Source organism: Colobus angolensis, unplaced genomic scaffold (genome assembly GCF_000951035.1).
Source record: "Colobus angolensis palliatus isolate OR3802 unplaced genomic scaffold, Cang.pa_1.0 Scaffold275, whole genome shotgun sequence".
NCBI classification, from domain to species: domain Eukaryota; kingdom Metazoa; phylum Chordata; class Mammalia; order Primates; family Cercopithecidae; genus Colobus; species Colobus angolensis.
In genome coordinates this window covers 4,021,905-4,046,448 of record NW_012115988.1, presented here as the reverse complement: position 1 = coordinate 4,046,448, position 24,544 = coordinate 4,021,905, and the positions used below count along the sequence as shown (strand labels likewise).

At 35.9% G+C, this 24,544-nt stretch overlaps 1 protein-coding gene across 2 annotated transcripts in view; it reads right to left on the bottom strand.

Annotated features, from left to right (window-relative positions):
• The window catches only part of COG5 (component of oligomeric golgi complex 5), a 380,460-nt gene that overhangs the window by 221,673 nt on the left and 134,243 nt on the right, over positions 1 to 24,544 (bottom strand). For both annotated transcript variants that reach the window (XM_011948213.1, XM_011948214.1), the window contains exon 7: positions 2,614 to 2,744. In XM_011948213.1, coding sequence (XP_011803603.1) covers positions 2,614 to 2,744 — 131 coding nt within the window. The remainder of the gene's footprint in view (positions 1 to 2,613; positions 2,745 to 24,544) is intronic.

The following is a 24,544-nucleotide window of genomic DNA, read 5'->3' as shown; positions in this document are numbered from 1 at the left end:
ACCATCATTCTCAGCAAACTATCACAAGAACAGAAAACCAAACACCACATGTTCTCACTCATAGGTGGGAATTGAACAATGAGAACACTTGGACACAGGAAGGGGAACATCACACACTGGGGCCTGTCGTGGGGTGGGGGGAGCGGGAAGGGATAGCATTAGGAGATATACCTAATGTAAATGACCAGTTAATGGGCACAGCACACCAACATGACACATATATACATATGTAACAAACCTGCACGTTGTCCACATGTATCCTAGAACTTAAAGTATAATAAAAAATTAAAACAATAAAGATGTAATAACCTACAAAAAAAGAGTAATTGAAACCCAGCTGCATCTCAGAATCATAAATTTTGGTTACATCAGTCTTACAGTTGTCTGTTTTGTTTTGTTTTTGTTTTTAAGAGCAATGACAAGCCTAGGCATAGAAGTAAAATAGGGATAAATGTTGCATGGTCCACAGATGGCATTTTGCTGTGCAGGAGTAGTAGAAAGGCAAAGGTGAGAGAATTTGAGGGTATCATCAAGAGCAATGGTTCTTGGTACCAGATCTACTGAAGCAGAAATTCTGGGTATTGGGCTCAGCTGTCTGTGTTTAACCAGTCCTCCCTTCAGTTCTGATGCATGGTGAAGTTTGAGAATCATTAGTTAGGTGAATAGTTGAAGAGACACATCTTTGATCAACTTAATATAAAAAAATAAGTAGAGTCAGAGAAGGGGACAGATATGAGGTTGACAGAGTAGAAAACCATTGAGTAGTAAAGGCATTTATGCTATAGATGACTTAACAGACTGATGGTTTTGTTTTGTTCCGTTTTGTTTTTGAGATGGAGTTTTGCTCTTGTTGCGCAGGCTGGAGGGCAATGGCAAGATCTCGGCTCACCACAACCTCTGGCTCCCAGATTTAAGCAATTTTCCTGCCTCAGCCTCCCGAGTAGCTGGGATTACAGGAGTGCACCACAACGCCTGGCTAATTTTGTATTTTTAGTAGAGATGGGGTTTCTCCATGTTGGTTAGGCTGGTCTCGAACTCCCAACCTTAGGTGATCTGCCTGCCTCGGCCTCCCAAAGTGCTGGGATTACAGATGTGAGCCACTGTGCCTGGCCAAGAGATTGATGTTTTAGGTTAATAAAAGAATTATGAGTTATAACGGGAACAAGGGAGTGGGAGGGCAGAAAAAATAGGAATCTACAGTCAAAGGAAGAGACACTGGAGACTTAGACCAAATGCTAATGACAATATTCAACGTTAATAAGGAGGGAAAGATACTGAAATAGGATGGAAGGGAAGGGCACTAGACTCAAGTTTGGACTAGTAGATGTCAAACTACTGTGAGCCCAATGTATGAGAATAACCATCTCCATAGGTATTGGTAACATCCACGATGATGGGATTTAGAATGGAGAGAAAACAGTACTGCTGAAGTCCTAGAGATGGCAGACACAAAAGGATTAGGAGATAAAAGCAACCATATGAGGAAGAGGACAATATGTTATAGAAAATAAATCCCCTGTATAAAATCCAAAAAAAAAGGCATAATTCATATAGGATGGAGGGCTACAAAGTCAAACCCAGAGGCCACTTCTTTAGGAAGGCAACTGCCCTTTCTTGTTTTGAAATTCAGGGCAAAATGTTTGATTAATAGAGTTATCTTTTCCTTCTCTTTTGAGGATCTAAAACAAGATATCTTCTCTTATTTAATGTAGAGAAATACTCTATTTGTTTTTAAACAGTGTAAGAGTTCCATCCTTATACAGAGACCTAGAGTTAAAACATAATTGACCAAACAACTAAAAGTAATCTCTAATGTTAGAAGTTAGAATATTAATTATCTTTGGGGAAGACTTAAAGAACAGCACATTAATAACATTATTTCTGCCCAATATAAATGCACAAAATGAAATTCCTGGTTTAGAATATATGAAAAAAATCTAAGTATTAATAATTATTTTGGAGCCCAATACGAATGGAGAAAATACCTGGGTATAATACAAGGGTAGATTTAAGATCTAATCCTAAGTTGTTGAATCTAATAATACATCAATACCTTTTAATTTCTTCTAATTCAGAAAATTAAGCATCAGGAAAATGATACCTTAGGAGAAATGTCAAGTCAAAAATTTTTAAAATTATGGCATAATGATTAAGATTGAAAAGTTCTGGGACTAGAGTGATTAAAATTTGAATCCAAACTAATTTACTAGCTATGTGATTTGCAACAACTTATTTAACTTCTGTTCCTTCAACTGTAAAATAAAATTAACAATAATACCGATCTTACTGGGTTGTTGAAAGGCTTAAATGAGGAACCACGCTTTAGATAAAGCAGGCATGGTCAGCTATCTATCTATCTATATATGCACATCATAAAAAATACATTTCATGTTATATACATTATACATTAGAAACATTAGGTCTATTTTTAAATTAAATATACTGAACATATATTAAAATTTCCCTTAACTATGACCTATTCTCTGATTTAAATCGTAGACATACTTTCTCAGTGATAAAATGAAGACATACATTACTTTTTTGAACTCAAAGTCAAATGTTCACCTGTATTATGACACATTTTTCACATTTAAAAAGTCTTATTTTTATTACCTGAGTCTCCAAACCCTGCTCTAGTAGGCGCTTAGCTTGATTTTCCACTTCAAGTCGGGCTCTTGCAATAAAAAGTAGGTCATTTTCTATCACTTCTATTCCAGAAAGATCTATTCCTTGAGAAAGATAATCTGTTTAAAACAAAAACACACACATTCAAATATTTCAATACTGAATAAATATCAAGGTATTAAAATACATATAACTTCTCAAAAAAAAGGCTATTAAACAGGGTTGCCTTTCAAAATCCATATTTTAAAAAATACAGCTTCCCAAATATTTTCTATTTAATAAGTAATTTATGCTGGAGTTAAATGCTCCAAATAAGACAGATTTGGTAAGACAAGAATAGAAACGATGATTATTACAAGTTTAAGGAAATGTCAAGAGATCACATTTAAAAGTGTCAAATTTAGTATTTTAAAGTAAATAAATATTCTCATATTTTCAGAAAATTCTCAAGATGCAACTACAGTTTTTTTTGCTGCTGTTGTTGTTGTTTTTAAGAGATGAAGGAGTCTCAATACACTGGCCAGGCTGGAGTGTAGTGGACTGCCACACATGTGATTATATTTCACTATAGTCTCAAGCTCCTGGGCTCTAGCAGTCCTCCCACCTTAGCCTCCCAAGTAGCTGGTACTACCAGTACCTGGCATCACGTCCAACTATTTTCTTTTTTTTTTTTTAAGAGACAGGGTCTCACTATGTTGTTCAGACTGGTCTCAAACTCCCGGCCTCAAGTGATCCTCCCATCTTGACCTCTTGAGTAGCTGGGCCCCAGTATTTTTAAAAGCAAAAAAGAGGCCTTCATCACACTGTATAACCACCACCAGCTCCCACCTCCCCAGTTATCCAAACCACATTTACAATCACTCACCTTAAGAAGTAACCAAACAACCTGCTAGATCTGCAGTGCAAAGGGCTCTAACAGCTCGGAGGGAGAAAAGTCTATATTATTTTAGTTACTAACTATTCCACAAACCTGCTTTTCAGTAAGAGACATGTAGCAACAGAGAAAAAAAAAAAAAGAAGAGAAATGTTGTAACAACCCCCAGTGTCTGCCCCTCACCACAGAAGAACAGAGGGATTATGATACTAAATTTTCCTCTCCCATTTATCTGATGCATACAATCACTATCAGTGGTACAAGTTTTTATACGTCTGCTCTTTGTCAAGCACATCTAAAGACTGGAGCCAAGAACAAAATGATGATGATGATTCTAATAACAATGACCAGCATTTAAAAAAATGTAGCATGTATAATACATTAAGCTAGATACAAGGTATATATTACTTTAATGCCTCTGTTACTTGTAATTTAAACAATCTTGCTAGAAATATCATCATACCTAGATGGAGATACTAAAACCCAAAGAATTTAAGTAATCTGAACAAATTCACTTGGCTAATAACTGGTAAAGCAGAATTTAAATCCTGGTCTTTCTGACACAGTCTTTTCAGTAGATAATCCCAGGCCAATCCGAAGAGCCTTGAAAGAAAAGAGCTTATATTCAAAGAGTGAGTATTCCTCCAATATTCTTCCAATTTGCTCACTGAAAGGGTAAAAATGTAAAAATCATAACAGATATAACACTTCATAAAATTTGCCCAGGTTAGAACAAAGAAAGTATTAAATAACTAGTTTAACTTTTAAAAATATGTAAATTTTAAAATATATATATAATGCCAAACTTTGAAATACAGCAGCATTACTCACATCATGACAATTAAACCTTAATAAATGTGGAGTGCACAGCTAAAATTAACTTCCTAGCCACTTAATACAAATACCTGTTGGATCCCTTCATATACCACAACAATGTAGCAGGAAATGAAATTGATCTATTTGAATTTAATGTATTTATCATCTCCTTAGGAGAAAACTATGAGACTAGTGCTTTTAGTGGAAAAGAAATGATATTAATCATCTCTTGGTGTACTTAACATGAGAAAAATTTAATCTACTAGATTAGATAAAAGGGAGTTCAAGCACATCAGTCATTTCACTAGGCTTTCAATATTCTAGTCAATAGTACACATGGCTATCAGAATAAACATTTTGGTATATTCCAGTTTATTATAGTTGTCCTTCCATTCATGAACCTCTGGCTTCACATGGACTAACATGTTCTCCTATTTTGCAACAGAAAATGTCTTTACTGATACCAAAATCCTCACTGTCCCTTCTTTTTCTTTCTTTTTTTTTTTTTTGAGACTCAGTCTTGCTCTGTTGCCAGGCTGGAATACAGTGGCACAATCTCAGCAAACTGCAACCTCTGCCCCCTGGGTTCAAAGTGATTCCCCTGCCTCAGCCTCCCGGGTAGCTGGGACTACAAGTGCGCGCCACCATGCCTGGCTAATTTTTTGTATTTTACTAGAGATGGGGTTTCACCATTTTGGCCAGGATGGTCTTGATCTCCTGACCTCGTGATCCACCCGCCTCGGCCTCCCAAAGTGCTGGGATTACAGGCGTGAGCCACCGCGCCTAGCCCACTGTCCCTTCTTTTACTAGTCTCCTCCTTTGTTTAAAAGAAAACAAAAAGAAGTACAACTATAGTTTGCTAAGAATTCAGCTATGCACTTATGTTTCACAATAATGTTACCACTAAATTATTTATTTAGAAGAAACCAGATGAATGAGGAAAGCACGTATGAAATTGGGTTGGTGCTGGAAGTTGAAAGAAATGAGGAGGGTAAATCTTCACGCTCCATAATGGGGAGTCAAAGAAGTTAAAAATTAAAAACTATAAATATAAGCACATTATTTACAGATATGGAGGCAAATACTAAAATAATTAGCTGAAAAAGACTGAAAAGTTTGCCTCTGAGAAAGAGTAAATGAGGCCAGGAAGAGCACAGAGCATTGCCATTTTTAAAAAACCTTATAGAGCTATGTGAGCATATTACACATGTATAACTTTCATAATAAATAAAACTAAATTTTAAAAAGTAAACAGAAGTTAAGAAAAATAATACCAAAAATTAAAATAAGGTGGCTAGCCTACTAGAAAAAAAAAAAAAATCACATCCTCTAAATCAGTGAGTCTGCTTCTGGGAATAAATAATAATTTTTAAAAAGAAGAAAAAGGTGAATATATTTGAGCAGGAAGGCATTTATTACCGTGTTCATTGCAACAGTAACACACATACATAGGGATATATGTACATGTGCACAAATGTATATATGTGTATGTATACATATACACACACGTATGTATATATGTGTGTATATATAAATAGCAACATTGTAAGTTAGTAAAACCCAGTTTGGAAAACAATATGGGACTATCTGATAAGGTTTCATATATGTATCCCCCATGATCAAAATATTCCATTCCTAGGCACATACCACAGAGATGTTTTTATACATGTGTATCAGAAGACATGTACAAGAATGTTCATAGTAGCACTTTTAAAAACAAATCTGAAAACCCAAATAACCATCAAAAAAAGAAAAAAAATGTGTAATATATTCATCCAAAGTACTACTATAGAGGAGTAAAAGTAAACAAATGACAGGTATATACATATAGTATAAATATCAATAACAATGAATCTCAATAACACGATGTTAAGGAACAAGAACAAGTTCTAGAAAACACAGCAACAGGTAATTCATACTGAGAAGTATAAGACTAAATGATATATTATTTGGGATACACAGAAATATTAACAACATTTGGAAAAATTAGCAAAAGTAGCAGATACTATGTTACTTTAATACACTAATTCTTAAATTTAATGGGCAGTATTATAACTTCTATATGTTAAAAATGTGTTTTTGCATTTGTATATTTTCCCATTAAATTCTAAGTATGAACCAATGGCACAGAGTACAACACTTTTAGACAAGGACTTCACAACATTTACTGTAAGTGTATTTCATATGTTCCCCCATCACAATAGACTGACCATGTCAAATAGACATGGATAATAAAGTAAGACAAGTCAGTTAAAATGTATAATGTCTGGATGGGATTAACAGCAGATGGGACATTATAGGAAGAGCAGAATATATTACCTCAGGGAGAAGAGTTTAATGCAAAGATTATTAACTGGTAACTGGATAAAAGCTTTTAAGATAATACCATGTTCATTAAAGACATTTTAGAAGTCAGAGAAATGTTAGAAAGAGGGGAAATTATATAACCCCATAACACAGAGGCAATCACTGGCCAGTGGAGCACTGGAATTTGCACAGCAGTATCTCACAAATTCATGAATCTCCAAATTCTCAAGTAACAGAACAACAGCATATATCCTCCTCCTGGATATTTATGTGAGAAAGTGCAGAGAAAGGAAAAACTGATGTACAGGGTCTGGGCAGCTGGCTACAGTCACCAACAAAAGTGGCTCCCTCCCACACACCAACTTTATAAAGAGCACCATACAAATATATGTCTCAGAAGCAACCTTCAGATGTTTCTAAAATACTTAAAACCTTGATTGAGCTTAAAAGTAAATGTCTACCATATTCTTTTTAAATCCATCCTTTTAAAATTTTACCCATGAATTGTTTTGCTCTTATTATTTGTAGTTATACTTAGTTACAATGTCTCCTTTATTAACTTAATGTTACATACATTTACCTACCCTAAAACAGTCCTTATAAAAATATCAATTTTTGACAGCTCCCAATATTTCATCAAACTAATGACCAAAATTTACTTAACCTTCAGTTCAAGATGGAATATTTGTTATCACAAATGACTATTTTAAACATCCTTATAAAGATTTTCAATATCCAGAATTATTTTCTTGGGAGAGAATCAAAGACAATTACTGGATCAAAGTAACACTTTAGCTTCTTGATACAAATTATCAAACTACTTTTCAAAATGGTTATACTACTTTATATGCTTTTTCCAATAATCTATGGGTATAATTGAACCACAGATAGCACTGGATATTACCACTGTTTTTGAATATTATATATGCTTCTATAAGAAATATGTTCTTATTGATAGTCTAATCTGATTTTTTAAGTTATGAAGCTGAATACTGTTTACTAACTATATTTCCTCTTGAGAATTTCTATATAATTTTTGATCCCTTTTTGTCTTAAAAAACTTTATATTAATTATATGATAATATTCCCTGTTTGCCTATAATATTTGCTATGAGTATTTTCCCAGTTTGTTGATTTTTAAGTTATTTGTTTACATATTATTTGAGGCCATTCTCAGAACACAATCATAAAATTATCTAAAAAGCTCCACACACTTGATTCTTCATCACATCCCTGCCTGATTAAGAAATTCAGACTAAAGTCTGTCTTTTACAAAAGCAAGTATCAAAATATAAAACTGTGGTTTATAGAGGGTTATCTAGAAGACTTATGAACAGCAATCTAGAAAGAAGCTTTTTTCTGATCCGTTCAACAAATTTTGTATCTTTGAAATTAAAATACATTATATTGCAAAGATTAAGATTTATCACAACAACCACATTTGAACTGTTTCTGAAGCATCAATCTTCTTGGCTACAATCATTATCAGATATTCTACAAAGAACATAGCTACTAGAGAATACTGAGATAAATAACAAATTTAAATTAAGACAAAACAACACAAACAACCATTAAATAACACCAAACAACGTGAATGTTGTAGGGTTATAATACAGAAGTAATTTATCCAATCAAAAATGAGATCTGGGCTTTCCACATACTGAATAATGTTCCAGAAGTCACTTAAATCTAAGGTAGTCCAGTTTTTTAAAAATTGCTTTAAAGATACATCCACACACAGACACATAAACATACACAGAGTCATGGCTTTTTTCTTTTTTTTTTAAAGTTCCATTAAAGAAACCTTAGAGAACACAGAAGTTAGAGAAAAAGTCATCCAAAATTCCAAGGACAACTACATATACATTTGATTTTCAGTTCATTATTCTAGATGCAAATAGTGTTTTATTTTTATATTTGTATTTTTAGTCTTGCTTTGTTTTGTTTTGTTTTGTCTGAAATGGAGTCTTCCTCTGGTCACTCCAGGCTGGAGTACAGTGGCACAATCTCTGCTCACTGCAACCTCCGCCTCCAGGGTTCAAGTGATTCTGCTGCCTCAGCCTCCTGAGTAGCTGGGATTACAGATGCATGCCACCATGTCCAGCTAATTGTTGTATTTTTAGTAGAGACAGGGTTTCACAGCTCACTGCAATCTCCACCTCCCAGGTTCAAGCGATTCTCCTGTCTCAGCCTCCCGAGGAGCTGGGATTACAGGCATCTACCACCATGGCCAGCTAATTTTTGTATTTTTTGTAGAGACGGGGTTTCACCTTGTTGACCATGGCTAGTCTCGAACTCCTGACCTCACGTGATCCGTCCGCCTCGGACTCCCAAAGTGCTGGGATTACAGGTATGAGCCACTGTGCCTGACCAAGAGTTTATAGTTTTAAATGGGAAGATAACCAAAGGCTATTAAATAACAAGTTCATATAACAGGATAACCATAAGTCTATATTTGAAAACCTATTAAACCTTTTTAATAATCTTTGAAATTAATCTTTCCATAAAATGAAATAGTAAATATTCACTGAAACATCTTCAAAATATGTAAAAATGCATTTTAATTAAGAGTTATTTCTTACAAAAATTTTACAGAAAACAGGTACATCTTTTCAGAGACCAAAAAGATACAGAACTAGAAATGAGAACACCTGTGCTTTAATTATGTTCAATTCTATCACCTGAGAAAAATCACTAAACTTTTCTGAGACTCAAACAGTGAAGATTAAAAAACCTATGTTGCTAACCAAGTAGGGTTATGCGGATCAAGTAAGACAATATGCATGAAGCACGTTTTGTAAACCATAAACAACATGTAAGTTATTATTAGTTATTACTTTCATAATAGGATATTATTCTTTTGATGGGGATAGGGAGAAAGAGGACCCAGAAGAACATGTAGAGATCATCTCAAGGAGTTCAAGTATTACAGAAAACAAACACAGGTTAAAATTTGTTTTTTTTTGAGACGGAGTCTTGCTCTGTCGCTCAGGCTGGAGTGCAGTGGCGCAATCTTGGCTCACTGCAACCTCCGCCTTCCAGGTTCAAGCGATTCTTCTGCCTCAGCCTCCCAAGTAGCTGGGACTACAGGTGTGTGCAAACACACCTGCCTAATTTTTTGGTATTTTTAGTAGAGATGGGGTTTCACTATGTTAGTCAGGATGGTCTCGATCTCCTGACCTCGTGATCCGCCTGTCTCAGCATCCCAAAGTGCTGGGATTAGAGACGTGAGCCACCGCGCCCAGCCTAAACTTTGTATTTTTCTAACTAGTATTAATTGATACCATCACATAAACTATGCACAGAATAGCCTCAGGCTTAAGTAAACCCCTTTAGCTGAATCTTTATATTTCAAGTCTAAAGCACTTCTCAGGGCATGTTCATCTTTCTTGCTCTTCAAAGTTTCATGGAAATTTAGAATCAAAAGTCTTACTTCTTTTTTGTGTCTCTCACAAAAGGGGGAAGGAAAATATCTTACTATAAAAAATGAGAATTAGTTTTCCTTTCCTAAGTATCACTCTGTGTCTGTTTTTGCTACCACAAAAAATTGCTCAGAGCCAATGGAAAGAAAATACATTGTCTATCTGTTCCTCTGGGCACCATTTTTCCTTTTTTCCTGACTTTCTAACTGTGGTACTGTTGATATGACATTATAGCTTAGAAACATGAATTTAAATGAAACTTCATCCCCGCATCGTCAACAGAAAGACATTTCAGGTCCTTTATTTAATGCCTACCTTCCAATCAGTACCTAGCTAGAAATAACTGTCAATATCTCTCCTTAGATGTCCTAGTTTACGTAAAATCAGCAGGGATATATAAACAATGACCACCACCATAAACTAAGGGTCTAATTGACATCTACAGAGCACTCCACCAAGCAAAAACAGAATACAAATTCTGTTCAACTACACATAGAACATTATCCAATACAGACCATGTTCTGGGTCACAAAGTAAACTTTATAAATGTAAAAGAACTGAAATAATACAAAGTATGTTCTTTGGCCAGGCACAGTGGCTCATGCCTGTAATCCCAGCACTTTGGGAGGCCAAGGTAGGCCAATCACTTGAGGTCAGGAGTTCAAGACCAGACTGGCCAACGTGGTGAAACCCCATCTCTACAAAAATACAAAAAATAAGCCACACGTAGTGGCGGATGAAGCGGAAGCAGGAGAATCGCTTGAACCAGAGGGCGGGGGATGGGAAGGTCGCAGTGAGCTGAGATTGTGCCACTGCACTCCAGACTAGGAGACAGAAGGAAACTCCATCTGGAAAAAAAAAAAAAATTGTTCTTTGATCATAATGGAATCAAATTAGGAAATTTTCTAAATCTTGAAAATTAGTACATTTTTAAACAATCAAGGGATCACAAAGGATCTCTGAGAAATTTTAATTTTGAATTGAGTGAAAATGAAAATACAAAATCAAAATCTGTAAGATGCAACCAACCCAGCAGTTCAGAAGGAATTTAATAATATTAAGTGTGTTTTTAGAAGAAAAAAATTTGTTATTAGGAAAAGGTCTCAAATCAATAACACAAACTCCTGTCTCAAAAAACTAGAAAAAAGGTAAAATAAATCCAAAGTTAGAACAGAATAAAGAAGAAGAAATCAATGAAATTGAAAACAGGAAAAGAGAGAAAAATCAAACCAAAAGTTGACTCTTTGAAAACATCAATAAAATTTGTAATCTCCTAGTAACACCAACAAAGAGGAAAAGGAGGAAAACAAATTACTAATTATATAATAATATTCACTGTTTGCCTATCATATTTGCTATTTTTCCCAGTTTGTTGATTTTTAAGTTATTTGTTTACATATTATTTCTTGAGGCCAACATGGTGAAACCCTGTCTCTACTACTAAAACTACAAAAATTAGCCAGACATGGTGGCATGCACCTGTAATCCGAGCTACTCAGGAGGCTGAGGCAGCAGAAATGCTTGAACTCTGGAGCAGAGGTTGCAGTGAGCTGAGATTGTGCCACTGTACTTCAGCCTGGGGTGACCAGAGCAAGACTCCATTTCAGACAAAGTGAAACAAAACTAAAAATACAAATAAATAAAAATAAAACACTATTTGCATCTAGAATAATGAACTGAAAATCAAATGTATATGTAGTTGTCCTTGGAGTTTTTGACGATCTTTTCTTCTCTAATTTCTGTGTTCTCTAAGGTTTCTTTAATGAAACTTTAAAAAAAAAAAAAAAAAGCCATGACTCTGTGTATGTTCATGTGTCTGTGTGTGGATATATCTTTAAAGCAATTTTTTAAAAACTGGACTACCTTAGATTTAAGTGACTTCTGGAACATTATTCTCTTTGACTTCTGGAACATTATTCAGTATGTGGAAAGCCCAAATCTCATTTTTGATTGGATAAATTACTTCTGTCAATATTATAACCCTTATAACCATACAACATTCATGTTGTTCGGTGTTATTTGATGGTTGTTTGTTTTGTTTTGTCTTAATTTAAATTTGTTATTTATCTCAGTATTCTCTAGTAGCTATGTTCTTTGTAGAATATCTGATAATGATTGTAGCCAAGAAGATTGATGCTTCAGAAACAGTTCAAATGTGGTTGTTGTGATAAGTCTTAATCTTTGCAATACAATTTATTTTAATTTCAAAGATACAAAATTTGTTGAATGGACCAAAAAAAGGCATCTTTCCTCTCCAGATTACTGTTCATAAGTCTTCTAGATAACCCTCTATAAACCACAGTTTTATATTTTGATATTTGCTTTTGTAAAAGACAGAATTTAGTCTGAATTTCTTAATTAGGCAGGGATGTGATGAAGAATCAAGTGTATCAGTAACAGGAATTAAAAAGAGGATATCACTATGGACCTCATAGGCGTATCATAGTGGAAAACGATGAATAGTTGAACAACTTAGCAAAACAACCAGAGCTAATACAAGATTATCTGAGTCGATCTATAACATTAAGGGAACTGAATTTGTAGTTTAAAATGTTCTGAATAAGAAATCTACAGGCCCAGATGTTTTCATTATCACTGAAAAAAAGAAATCAATTCCATACAATAAGAGAGGGAACACTTCCCAAAACCAGGGAAAAAAAGAATGCTACAGAACATTCTCTCAAGAGATATACACGAAAATCTTCAAAACACTAGAAAATCTGATTACCGTAATACAAAAACCAAAGATGTTACAAAAAATAAATAAAAAAAATTAAAAACCTACAAAATAATCTCCTCAGGAGCAGAAATGCAAAAATACAAAGAAAATATTAGTAAACAGAATCTTGCAACACATGGAAAGAATAATATGCCATGACTATGAGGAATTTCTTCTGGGAACGCAAGGGAGATATACACTGATAATTTAGAGATGTTTACTATGAACCCTATAACAACAAACTAAGAGTTTATAGCTAACAAGTCAACAAATGAGGTAAAACTTAAAAATAATGAAAAGAATGCGAGAAACAATGAACAGATGACACAGATAGCAAAACATTTCTAGAAAATGCAAGGCAGAATGTAGGTTAGTGAGACTGAGTGTGGTGGCTCACGCCCGTAATGCTGACACTTCTGGAGGCTGAGGCTGGCGGACTGCCTGAGCTCACGAGTTTGAGACCAGCCTAGGCAACATCATGAAACCCCGTCTCTACTTAAATACAAAAAATTAGCTGGGTGTGGTGGTGCGTGCCTGTAGTACCAGCTACTCGGGAGGCTGAGACGTGAGAATCACTTGAATCCGGGAGACTGAGGTTGCAGTGAGCTAAGATCATGTCACTGCACTCCAGCCTGGGCAACAGAGTGAGACTCTGTCTCCAAATAAAAAATAAATAAATAAAAAATGTAGGTTAGTGGTTCCCTGGGGAGTGGAAGGGTTTTCAGAGAAGGGTGGAAGGGAGGTTTCACATGGAAACTTTTGGGAGTGATAAATATGTTTATTATCTTGATTATGTTGATGCTTTCTTAGGCCTATAAATAAATAAAAATGTATAAAGTTATATACTTTAAACAAGTGCAGGTTATTGATACCAATTATACCTCAACAAAACCGTTGTTTGTTTGTTTTTTGAAAAAAAGAAAAACATCAAACAGAGCTATGGGGCTTATTCAACTCCTGAAAAAAGCATTTTCCCTCTTCACTATACTTATGAAAGACATCAAAAAGGATTTTCTGTTTCAAACAGCCATTAAATGCCTATATGCTAAGCACTGTATAAAGATGGAAACAGATATCAATCCTACATTTACATTATGCCTTTTCTGACAGACCAGAAAACAGAATTATAAACTAGTCTGTCCCCTATCCCAAATCCTGAATAATACCCTTATGTACATTAAAGTGTTTTGTTCCCAAAGAGCTAAAAATGATCACATAATTCTTAATTATGGATACTAGAGGGTCTGCTTCACTCAGGTCCAGGCACTCCAAAAAATTAAAAACATAGTGGACACTGACTTTGCAATGTATCAATAGGTGTTACAACTTAAGGGAATCCTAGGGTAAACACAAAATTAAGTAGGTACTTTACCATAGCACTCCTCAAAACCATTACTGTGCACAATGAACACCCGAAAGAAGAATATAATATGTAACATTTCCCACATCTATTTATCCACAGGATACCATCCATCCCCCACTTTTTTCCCTTCAGATTTTTCAAAAGATCCAGTAAGACTAAAGCCCATGGAACACACTTAGAAAAACACAGTGACTACTTCATACTGGTCTAGATGCAATACTAAAAGAAATAAAATCCATATAAACCCAATGAAGCCCTTTGTTTACTCCTTTAAAAATCAGGTCAACAAGGGATCTTATTAAAATAGTATAAAGCACTTACAAGAAATAATACAGGGGTGAGACTCTGTCTCAAAAAAAAAAGATGAAGAAGATACACATCTATTTATATCTTACTCTCCTATGAAGAGTTCCCACTATATAAAAATTGATGACCACAGAATCTTCACATACATGATACCATAACAACTTCTAGACAAATTTTTTATTCTATATCTGAATTTTACTAAAAAAGAAACAAGAAATATTATATAGGTATTATGAGAGTCACATATCCATAGTCAGAAGAGTCCTTACTATCAAGAAACAACATGAAGATTATTAATGGTAATTACTAAGGTGTGCAAATTTTAAGGGCTTAAAGTTAACTCAGAATATCTACTCTCTAATCCACACATTACAAATGCAATACACTGATGTAAAAGGTTAGAAGAACTACATGGGGTGATAACACAGTAAGTCAACAGAAGTAACAATAATAATAAACATTCATATAATGCTTACTATGTGTTATGTGTTGAACTGTGTCTCCCTAAAATTCATATGTTGAAGCCCTAATTCCCAGTACCTCAAAATATGCCTTTATTTAAACATAGGGTTGTTGCCCCTAATTCAGCATGACTAGCATCCTTATATTATAAAAGGAGGAAAGTTGGACAACAATACCCACACATGGAGAATGCCATGTGAAGACAAGGGCAGAGACGGGGGTAAAGTTTCCACAAGCCAAAGAACTCCCAAGACTGTCAGCAAACCAGAAGCTAGGGAAGAGGCATGGAACAACTTCTCCCTTATGGACCTCACAAGGAAGCAAACTTACTGACATCCTGACTTTGGACTTTAGCCTCCAGAATTGTAAGACAACACATTTCTGTTATTTAAGCCACCCAGTTTGTGGTACTTTGTTAGAGCAGCTCAAGCACTACAGAACCTATGTGTCCAGACACTGTTATAAGAGCCTGTATATTACTCATTTAATACAACTCATTTAATACATTTATCTGCTCCACTTTACAGGTGATCAAACTGAGGCACACAGCAGTTAATTAACTTGCCCAAGTTCGTAATTACTAAGGCAGGATTTGGAAAGTGACGCAAATGGTTTTTGTCTTAGTTCAGGCTGCTATAACAAGGTACCATAAACTGGGTGGCTTACAAACAACTGAAACTTATTTCTCACAATTCTAGAAGCTGGAAGTTCAACATCAGGGTACCAACGTGGTCAGCTTCTGGTAAGGGCTCTCTTCTAGGCTGTAGGCCTGTATCCTCACATGGCAGAAGAGGGCAAGAGGGCTCTCTGGGATCCCTTTTTCAAGGATACTAACAGCATTCATAAGGGCACCATCATCATGAATTAATAACTTCTCAAAAGCCCTTCCTCCTAATATCATCACAATAGGGAGGTTAGGATTTCAACATATGAATTTGGGGGAGACATAAACATTCTGCCCATTGCAGTGTTGTTGCTAGAATGGCCCCATAGTGTAGCTGTGTGTTTCAACTGTCTGGGGCATTAAGATCAAAGTTTGATTCTCTGGACCTGTAAAACTTTGTTCTCTTTATACATTCTAAAATCTTATAATAGATCTTTTCTACTTAAATTAGGTATAGTAGATTCAGATGATCTCAATTAGGAACCCTAACTCCAGTAAGGAATTGGAGTTCTGGAGAAAGATGAAGTACCTAAAGAAACTCACAGTGGTTGCAGCCCCAGAAAAACATCCAAGTAATCTCTGACTACTATTCGATATACAGGTTTCGAGGTTTGCACGACAGCAGTGAAGAGCAATCTGACAAACCTGGCCACAAAAATCAGTTCCTCTGGTCTTGTTCATCTATCTGATCACAAACACTTTATTGACCTCTCTCCAAAAGTAAGCCTATATAGACAGACCATACTGGAGTCCAGTTAAGGAGAGGAGGTCATGAGGTAAGGAAAATAATGGAGGGTTCCAAATTACCATGGACTTCAAGAGAGGTGACTAGAGATTAGCAGCTGAGATTTGGCTTTTCCTATACGTCAAAATTTACATGGCCCAAACTTGATAATTTCTTCTCTTATTCACTGTTCTTCACTAAATTCCCTTCATGTTAGCTCCCTGTGAAAACACTGCACACACAAATTATTTCACAACTTGAGAGTTAAATACATTTTAGGACAAAAATATACTCTTCTGTTATGGATTGAATTGTACTATGCAAAAAAAGATGTACTGAAGTCTTAACCATCAGTACCTATAAATGTGACTTTACTTGGAAACAGGGTTTTCCCAGGTGTAATACAGTTGACACTGGATTTTTCTCGGTGACTTTTGCCAGCTGGACCACCTCTAGCTGGTGACGCCTCCACTGAAGCCTCACTCGGCCCCAGGCCTGCCGCAGGAGACACCCTGCCCACTCAGTCCACTAGGCTGTGCCTTGCTTGTGCACCAGCTCAGCCTGTGGCTGGGCTGGGACTGCCCCAGCCCACCCATGTTACAGCTCATACCCAGGTTCAGCAGTTCCCAAGTTCTTGTCCTGCATCCAAGAAGAATGAGATTACACTGACCATCAAGGGGTGAGAAGGGTAGAGAAGAGTGTTACTAAGCAACAGGACAGCTCTCAGCACAGAGGGGATGTGAGGGTGGTCCCCCACTCGAAGTCGGGTGTCTCTCCTTGAGTGTGGCTGGGTCCGAAGCTTTTACGGGCTCAGAATGGGAAGTGCATGCTGACTGGTTTGTGAGTATGCAAAAAAGACTAAAACAAAGGCACCACTCAAAGGTGGGCTCGACAGTATAAAAATCCAATTAGGAAAGTGTAGGTATATGTAAAACAAGTGAAGGGTAGGGATCAATCAGAGGAAAGCACACCAAACAGGAAGAGAGGTTCTCAATCCAGTACATGGATTTATCCAAGAATCCAAGACTCGTAGCTTGGCTTTCAGGCTTTAAATTGTCTTTGGTTTGAAGGTGGAGTTTTACCGGGGACCTGCCCCTGTCTGCTAAGGATTTGTCTGCCTCCTGCTACTATCCTAGTTAAAATAAAGTTAACCTGGTGCCCTTACAAGACATCTTATAAGGAACATTTGGACACAGCCACAGAGAGGAGAATGCCATGTAAAGACACGGGGACCTAGGAGAAGGCCATGTGAAGACAGAGGCAGAGATTGGAATGACACATTTATAAGTCAAGGAACAACAAGAACTGCCACAGTCACCAAAAGCTACAGGAGGCAAAGAAGGATTCCTCCCCTAGAGCCTTCAGGGAGAGTATGGCCCTGTTAACAGCTTTACTTCAAACTTCTAGCCTCCAGAACTGTGTAAGAATAATTCTGTTGTTTTAAGGCACTCAGTTTGTAGTAATGTGCTGCAGTAGCCCTAGGAAACTAAAACGTCTTCTCTCTGTTATATTCATTTTTTTCTATCTTCAGTGAACCCCTAATTTAGGCCTGAAGCTATAGACCAAATGAGTTAACTGAGAATCGAAGTCAATGAAGGTTCCACAATGCAGAGCAGCTGCAGGATAAGCTCTTTAATCTTCTACACAACATTCGCTGGCATATTACCAGCAAGTTCTCATATTTTCTTAGCTTAAGAGCTCTTGAACTACTAAATACAATTTTCATAATGAATGAATATGCTTATAAAGAGGAGTTAGGAAGGTAGAACAAAAACTATATTGGCTTGAAGCATGGGCATCAGATATTTTGCTAAATAAAATGGAGGTCACCATGTCAATTCCACATGAGCGTTTCCTGTCAGTCTGCTGTTAAAAAAAGCCAAGAATGAGTGTGTGACAAACCTATTGTACAATGAAAGATAATAAGTAACAGAATATTACTAAGAGTACCACTTAAAACTTAATCTAAAATATTTTAGCTGCCCCTTACTATAGGGAATCTTTATGGAACAACCATATTTTACTTCATCCTTCAAAGGAACTAAATAAAATATCATCTTGAAGAGTAGCATAATATGGATCTGACAGCTTAGAGGGAGTAGAATGTTACCATATGTCTTTTTAATTTTAGTCATTCTTGGGGGTGTAAAGTGGTATATCATTGTGGTTTGATTTGCATTTTCCTAATGACTAATGATACTGACCACCTTTTCATGTGCTCATTGGCCATTTGCACATCTTCTCTGGAGAAATGCCTATTCAAGTCCTTGCCCAGTTTTTTTTTTGTTTTTTTTTTTTTAAGAGATGGGATCTTGCTATGTTGCCCAGGCTGATCTCAAACTCCAGGAGCTCAAGCAATCCTACTGTTTTAACCTCCAAAGTAGCAGGGTCTGCAGGACTGTGTCTGGCTTTTGCTCAGTTTTCAGTTGGTGATATGGTTTGGCTGTGTCCCTATCCAAATCTTATCTTGAACTGTAGCTCCCAAAATTCCCACATGTTGTGAGAGGGACCTGGTGGGAGTTAACTGAATTATGGAGATGGGTTTTTCCTGTGATAGATAGAAAATAAGTCTCATGAGATCTCATGGTTTTATGAAGGGGAGTTTCCCTGCACAAGTTCTCTTCTCTCATCTGCTGCCATGTGAGACATGCCTTTCACCATGATTATGAGGCCTCCCTAGCCACATGGAACTGTGAGTCCATTAAACCTCTTTCTTTTGTAGATTGCTTACTCTTGGGTACGTCTTTATCAACATCATGAAAATGGACTAATACAGTTGGGTTATTCATCTCTTTTGAGTTGTAAGGGTTCTTTATATATTTTGTATGCAAATACCCTGTGTCAGATACATGATTTACAAACATCTTTTCTGATTCTGTGGATTGTCTTTTCACTTTCTTGATAGTGTCCTTTAATGTGCAAAAGTTTTAAACTTTGATAAAGTGTAATTTATCTCACTTCCTTTTGTCACTTGTGCTTTTGTTGTTGAATCTCAGAAACCAAGGTCACAATAATTTCCTCATGTTTTTCTCTAAGAGATTGTATGGTTTTAGATCTTTAGGTATAGGATACATTTTTAGTTGCTTTTTTGCATGGTTTGAGGAAGTGATATATATTCATTCTTTTGCATGTAGATACCAGTTGTCCCAGGACAATTTTTTGAAAAGACTATTCATTACCAATTACATTGTCTTCACATTCTTGTTAAAAATTAACTATAAATGTCAGAGTTTATTTCTGGACTCTCAATTCTATTCCACTGATCTACATATCTATCTTTATGCCATTACCAGACTGTATGAATTACTGCAGCTCTGTACTAAGTTTTAAAATCAGTACATGTAAGTCCTCCAGCTGTGTTCTTTCTCAAGTTGATTTTGGCTATTCTTTTTAGAATTTGTTTTAGCTATTCTGGGTTGCTTGCATTCCAGTATGAATTTTAGGATCATTTTACAATTTCTGCAGCAAACACCAACTTGGATTCTGATAGGGACTGCACTGAATCTATAGAACAATTTGGGAAGTGCTGCCATCTGTGCTAGGCAGATTAATGTACTCTAAGGATATCCAACATCCTAATCCTCAGAATTTGTGAAATGCTATCTTACATGCTAAAAGCAACAGTGCAGATATGCTATGGTTCTTGAGATGGGGAGGTTATCCTGGATTACCTGGATAGGCCCTAATAAAATCACAAGTGATTTTATAAAATGAGGCATTGGGAGATCTGATGACAGAAGGCGGCACTGGAGAATGGAAGCAGGAGGAGAAAAGGTGATATGATGCAGGGCCATGAACCAAGGGAAGTGGACAACCTCCAAAAAGCAAATCAAAACAAAACAAAACAAAAACAAACAAAAAACTATCTTAGAGCCTGCCTTCAGAAGGAAGCAGCTCTGCTGACATTTTGATTTTAGTCCCTTAAAACTCATTTCACACTTCTAATCTCCAGACTTGTGAAAGAATAAATTTGTGTTGTTTTAAGCCACCAAATTTATGGTAAGTTGTTACAGCATCCCTAATAAACTAATACACCCAATACATCCTAAGTGTGTCTGCACATAACAACAGAGTTTGATATAAATGTAGCAAAAATAAAAATGACTGAAATTTGAAAATCTACAATTATGTCAAATAGTTTTATATCCTTTTATAAATAATTGATAAAACAGGTAGACAAAAAAATTAGTAAAGATATCTGTAGAGGGAGATAACAGAAACATGGCAAAAGTTTTACAACTGGTAAATCTAGGTTATGGGTAAGGGGTGTTTATTTTACTATTCTTTCAAGTTTCTCTAATTTAAAACTTTTTAAAATAAAAAGATGGGGAAAAATCACTGAAGTATAGAGAATATATGAAAGATAATCTATTTTTTATCTGGGGCATCATCAAACTCTATCATCTTACCATTAGATTTTATTATTTACTAGAAAAATCCTATTTGCCACATTGATTTTTTAAAAAACATTTTGACACAGGGTATCGTTCTGTCACCCGGGCTGGAATGCAATGGCACAAACACAGCTCGTTGTAGTCTCAACTTTCCAGGCTCAAGCCTCGAGGCTCAACTTCCTCTCACATCAGCCTCCAATGTAGCTGGGACCACAGGCATGCACCATCACACCTAGCTAATTTTTTTTATTTTTTGTAGGGACAAGGTCTCACTTTGTTGCCTAGGCTGGTCTAGAACTCCTGGGTTCAAACAATCTGCTTGTCTCAGCCTCCCAAAGTGCTAAGATTAAAGGTACGAACCTGCCCAATCAACAGTGACTTTTAAATAAAGGTTGGCCTGCAAATATCGAGTCTAAAGAACTGCTATTTTAAACAGGAAGAGTGTGTGTGTGTGTGTGTGTGTGTGTGTGTGTGTGTGTGTGTGTAACATTTTATTGTAAAAATATCATGAAAGAAGAGAGAATGGTCCCTTGTACCCATTACTGAGTTTCAACAATTATCATCATTTTGCCATTCTTTTTTGTCCATATCCTATCTCTTGTGTTCCAATGCTTTGGCATAAACATTAAGTCTAAGTACAAAAAGAATAACTGAAAAGAATATGTCAAGTGAAAATCGAAAAGAATATGTCAAGTGAAAAGACCACAATGTTCTATAAAAATAACTGCTCCATAGTAAACTAAAGTTGAAAAATTAAACACAGAGAGGTCAGACTAAACATTGCTGGGTTAAAATAAAATTCAAACTGATAAAATAGGCTGCAAAATATTTTCGCAATTCAAGAGTAACTGATATACAAAAGAGAGGGGAGTGGAAGTTAACAAGATAGTACCACCTAATCCTCTAAGGACATGAACTTAGGCTACTGAAATAAGAACGTGATGTAAGTACAGACCAGAGGAAAATACAATAATGCTTAAAAACTCAAACGTAGTCGTTTCAATGTCAGAATATCAGTTAACCAAAAATTGCCATTAATATCAAACTGGCCTTATAAAAAAGCTGCCTCTACATGAAAATAAAGTCTTTTCCACTGAAAAAACTCTAACTAGGAAGAAAAATGGGGATTTCTGAAGTCATATTCTATTTATAGTACATACATTCTACCATGTACTATAAAAAGTCCAGGGATGTACCCATTTTCACACACAAAAAAAAATTCTACAAAAAAATTTCTATTTTTTTCTATTCATCATAGTACTGGAAGTCCTAGCCAGAACAATTAGGCAAGAAAAGAAATAAAAGGCATCCAAATTGGAAAGGAAGAAGTAAAATTATCTCTGTTCACAGATGACATAATCTTAGATATGACAAACCTTATAGATTCCACATCATAAAAAACTGTAAAAATAAATGAATTTAGCAAAGTTGTAGGATACAAAATCAACACACCACAATCAGTTGCATTTCAGTACACTAACAATGAACAATCCAAAAAGGAAATTAAGAAAATAATCCCATTTACAATTTTAGCATTAAAAAGAATAAGACAAGAATAAACTTAGAGAAAATAAAAAGGCAAAAGACATGTATTCTGAACACTACAAAGTATGGCTGAAAGAAATTAAAGACAACACAAATAAATGGAAGATATCCCATGATTTTGAATTGAAAGGCTTACTACTGTTAAGATGTCAATACTACCCAAATTTATCTACAGATTCAATGCAATCCCTATTGAAATCCCAATGGCATTTTGTGTGCGTGTGTGTGTAGAAATAGAAAAAAGCATCCTAAAATTCATACGGAATCTCAAGGGACCCCAAACAGCCAAAACAAAAGATGAAAGTTTGATAGCTGCTGGCTTCAAAACACATTACAAGGCTACAATAATAAAACTTGTCTGGTACTGGCATAAAGACAGACATATAGACTAGTGGAACAGAGGGCCCAGAAATAAACCTTCACATGTAAGGTCAAATGATTTTTGACAATGGTGCCAACACAATTCAACAGGAAAAGGACAGTCTTATCAACAAATGGTGGTGGGAAAACTGGATATCCATATGCAAAACAATAAAATGGTACCATTACCTTAGCTATATACAAAATTTAACTCAAAATGGATCAAAGACCTAAACTAAGAGCTAAAGCTATAAAACTCTTAGAAGAGGCATAAAGGAAAAATTTCATGGCATTGAATCTGGCAATTTCTCGCATACTGACGCCAAATCACAGGCAAAAAAAAAAAAAAGTAAATATAAACTGGACTACATCAAAACGTAAAACTTCCGTGTAAATACCACAATTCACAGAGTGAAAAGGCAACCTACAGAATGGGAGAAAATATTTGCAAATAATATTTCTAATAAAGGGTTAGAATATATAAAGAAATTCTACAATTAAGAAACAAAAAAGCAAATAACCTGATTTTTAAATGGGCAAAGAATATAAATAGGCATTTCTCTAAAAATGAGAGACAGGTGGTTAACAAGCACATGAAAAGATGTTCAATATTACTAATCATTAGAGAAATGCAAATCAAAATCACAATGAGATATCACCTCACACCAGTTAGAACGGCCACTATTAAAAAAAAATACACAAAACAGAAAATAACAACTGTTGCAAGGATGTAGAAAAACTGGAACCCTTGTGCATTGTGTCTAGAAACGTAAAATGGTGCAGCTGTTATGGAAAATGATATAGACCTTCCTGAAAAAACTTAAAATTAGAATCACCATATGATACAATAATCCCGTTTTGGGGCATACATCCAAAAAAATGGAAAACAAGATTTCAAGGGAATATCTGCATATCCATATTCACTGCAGCTATTATTCAAAATAGCAAAGAGGTAAAAGTAACCCAAAAGTCCACTGGCAGAGATAAATGCATAAACAAAATGTGATATACACACTGAGTACAACGTGTACACTGCTCGGGTGATGGGTGCACCAAAATCTCAGAAATCACCACTAAAGAACTTATTTGTGTAACCAAACATCACCTGTTCCCAAAAACCTATTGAAATAAAAAATAGAGATAAATGTTTTAAAAAAGATAGAAAGAAAAAGAAAATGTGGCATATAAACCCAATGGAATATTAGCCTTAAAAATGAACAAAATCAGTAGGGTGCGGTGGCTCACGCCTGTAATCCCAGCACTTTGGGAGGCCAAGGTGGGCAGATCATGAGGTCAGGAGATCAAGACCACCTGGCTAACACAGTGAAACCCCGTCTCTACTAAAAATACAAAAAATTAGTTGGATGTGGTGGCACACGCCTGTAGTCCCAGCTGTGGTGGCACACGCCTGTAGTTACAGCTACTAAGGGGGCTGAGGGAGGAGAATCGCTGGAACCCAGGAGGTGGAGGTTGCATCGAGCTGAGATCACGCCAGTGCACTCCAGCCTGGATGACAGAGCGAGACTCCGTCTCAAAAAAAAAACAACAAAATCTTGTCACATATTGCAACACAGATTATGAGCACATTATGTTAAATGAAATAAGTCAGTCACAAATAGACACTGTCTGATTCTACTTTTATGGGGTATCTAAAGTAGTTAAACTCATAGAAACAGAAAGTAGAATGGTGGTTGCCAACAGGTAGGGGAGAGGAAAATTAAGACCTGTTTGATAGGTGTAGAACTTCCATTTTACAAGGGGAAAAAATTCTGGGCATCTGTTCAACAACAATATAAACATAGTACTAAACTGCACAGTTAAAAATGACTAAGATGAGAAATTACATGGTATTTGTTTTTTGCCACAATTAAAAAAGAAAAACACACGGCCGGGCGCGGTGGCTCAAGCCTGTAATCCCAGCACTTTGGGAGGCCGAGACGGGCGGATCACAAGGTCAGGAGAT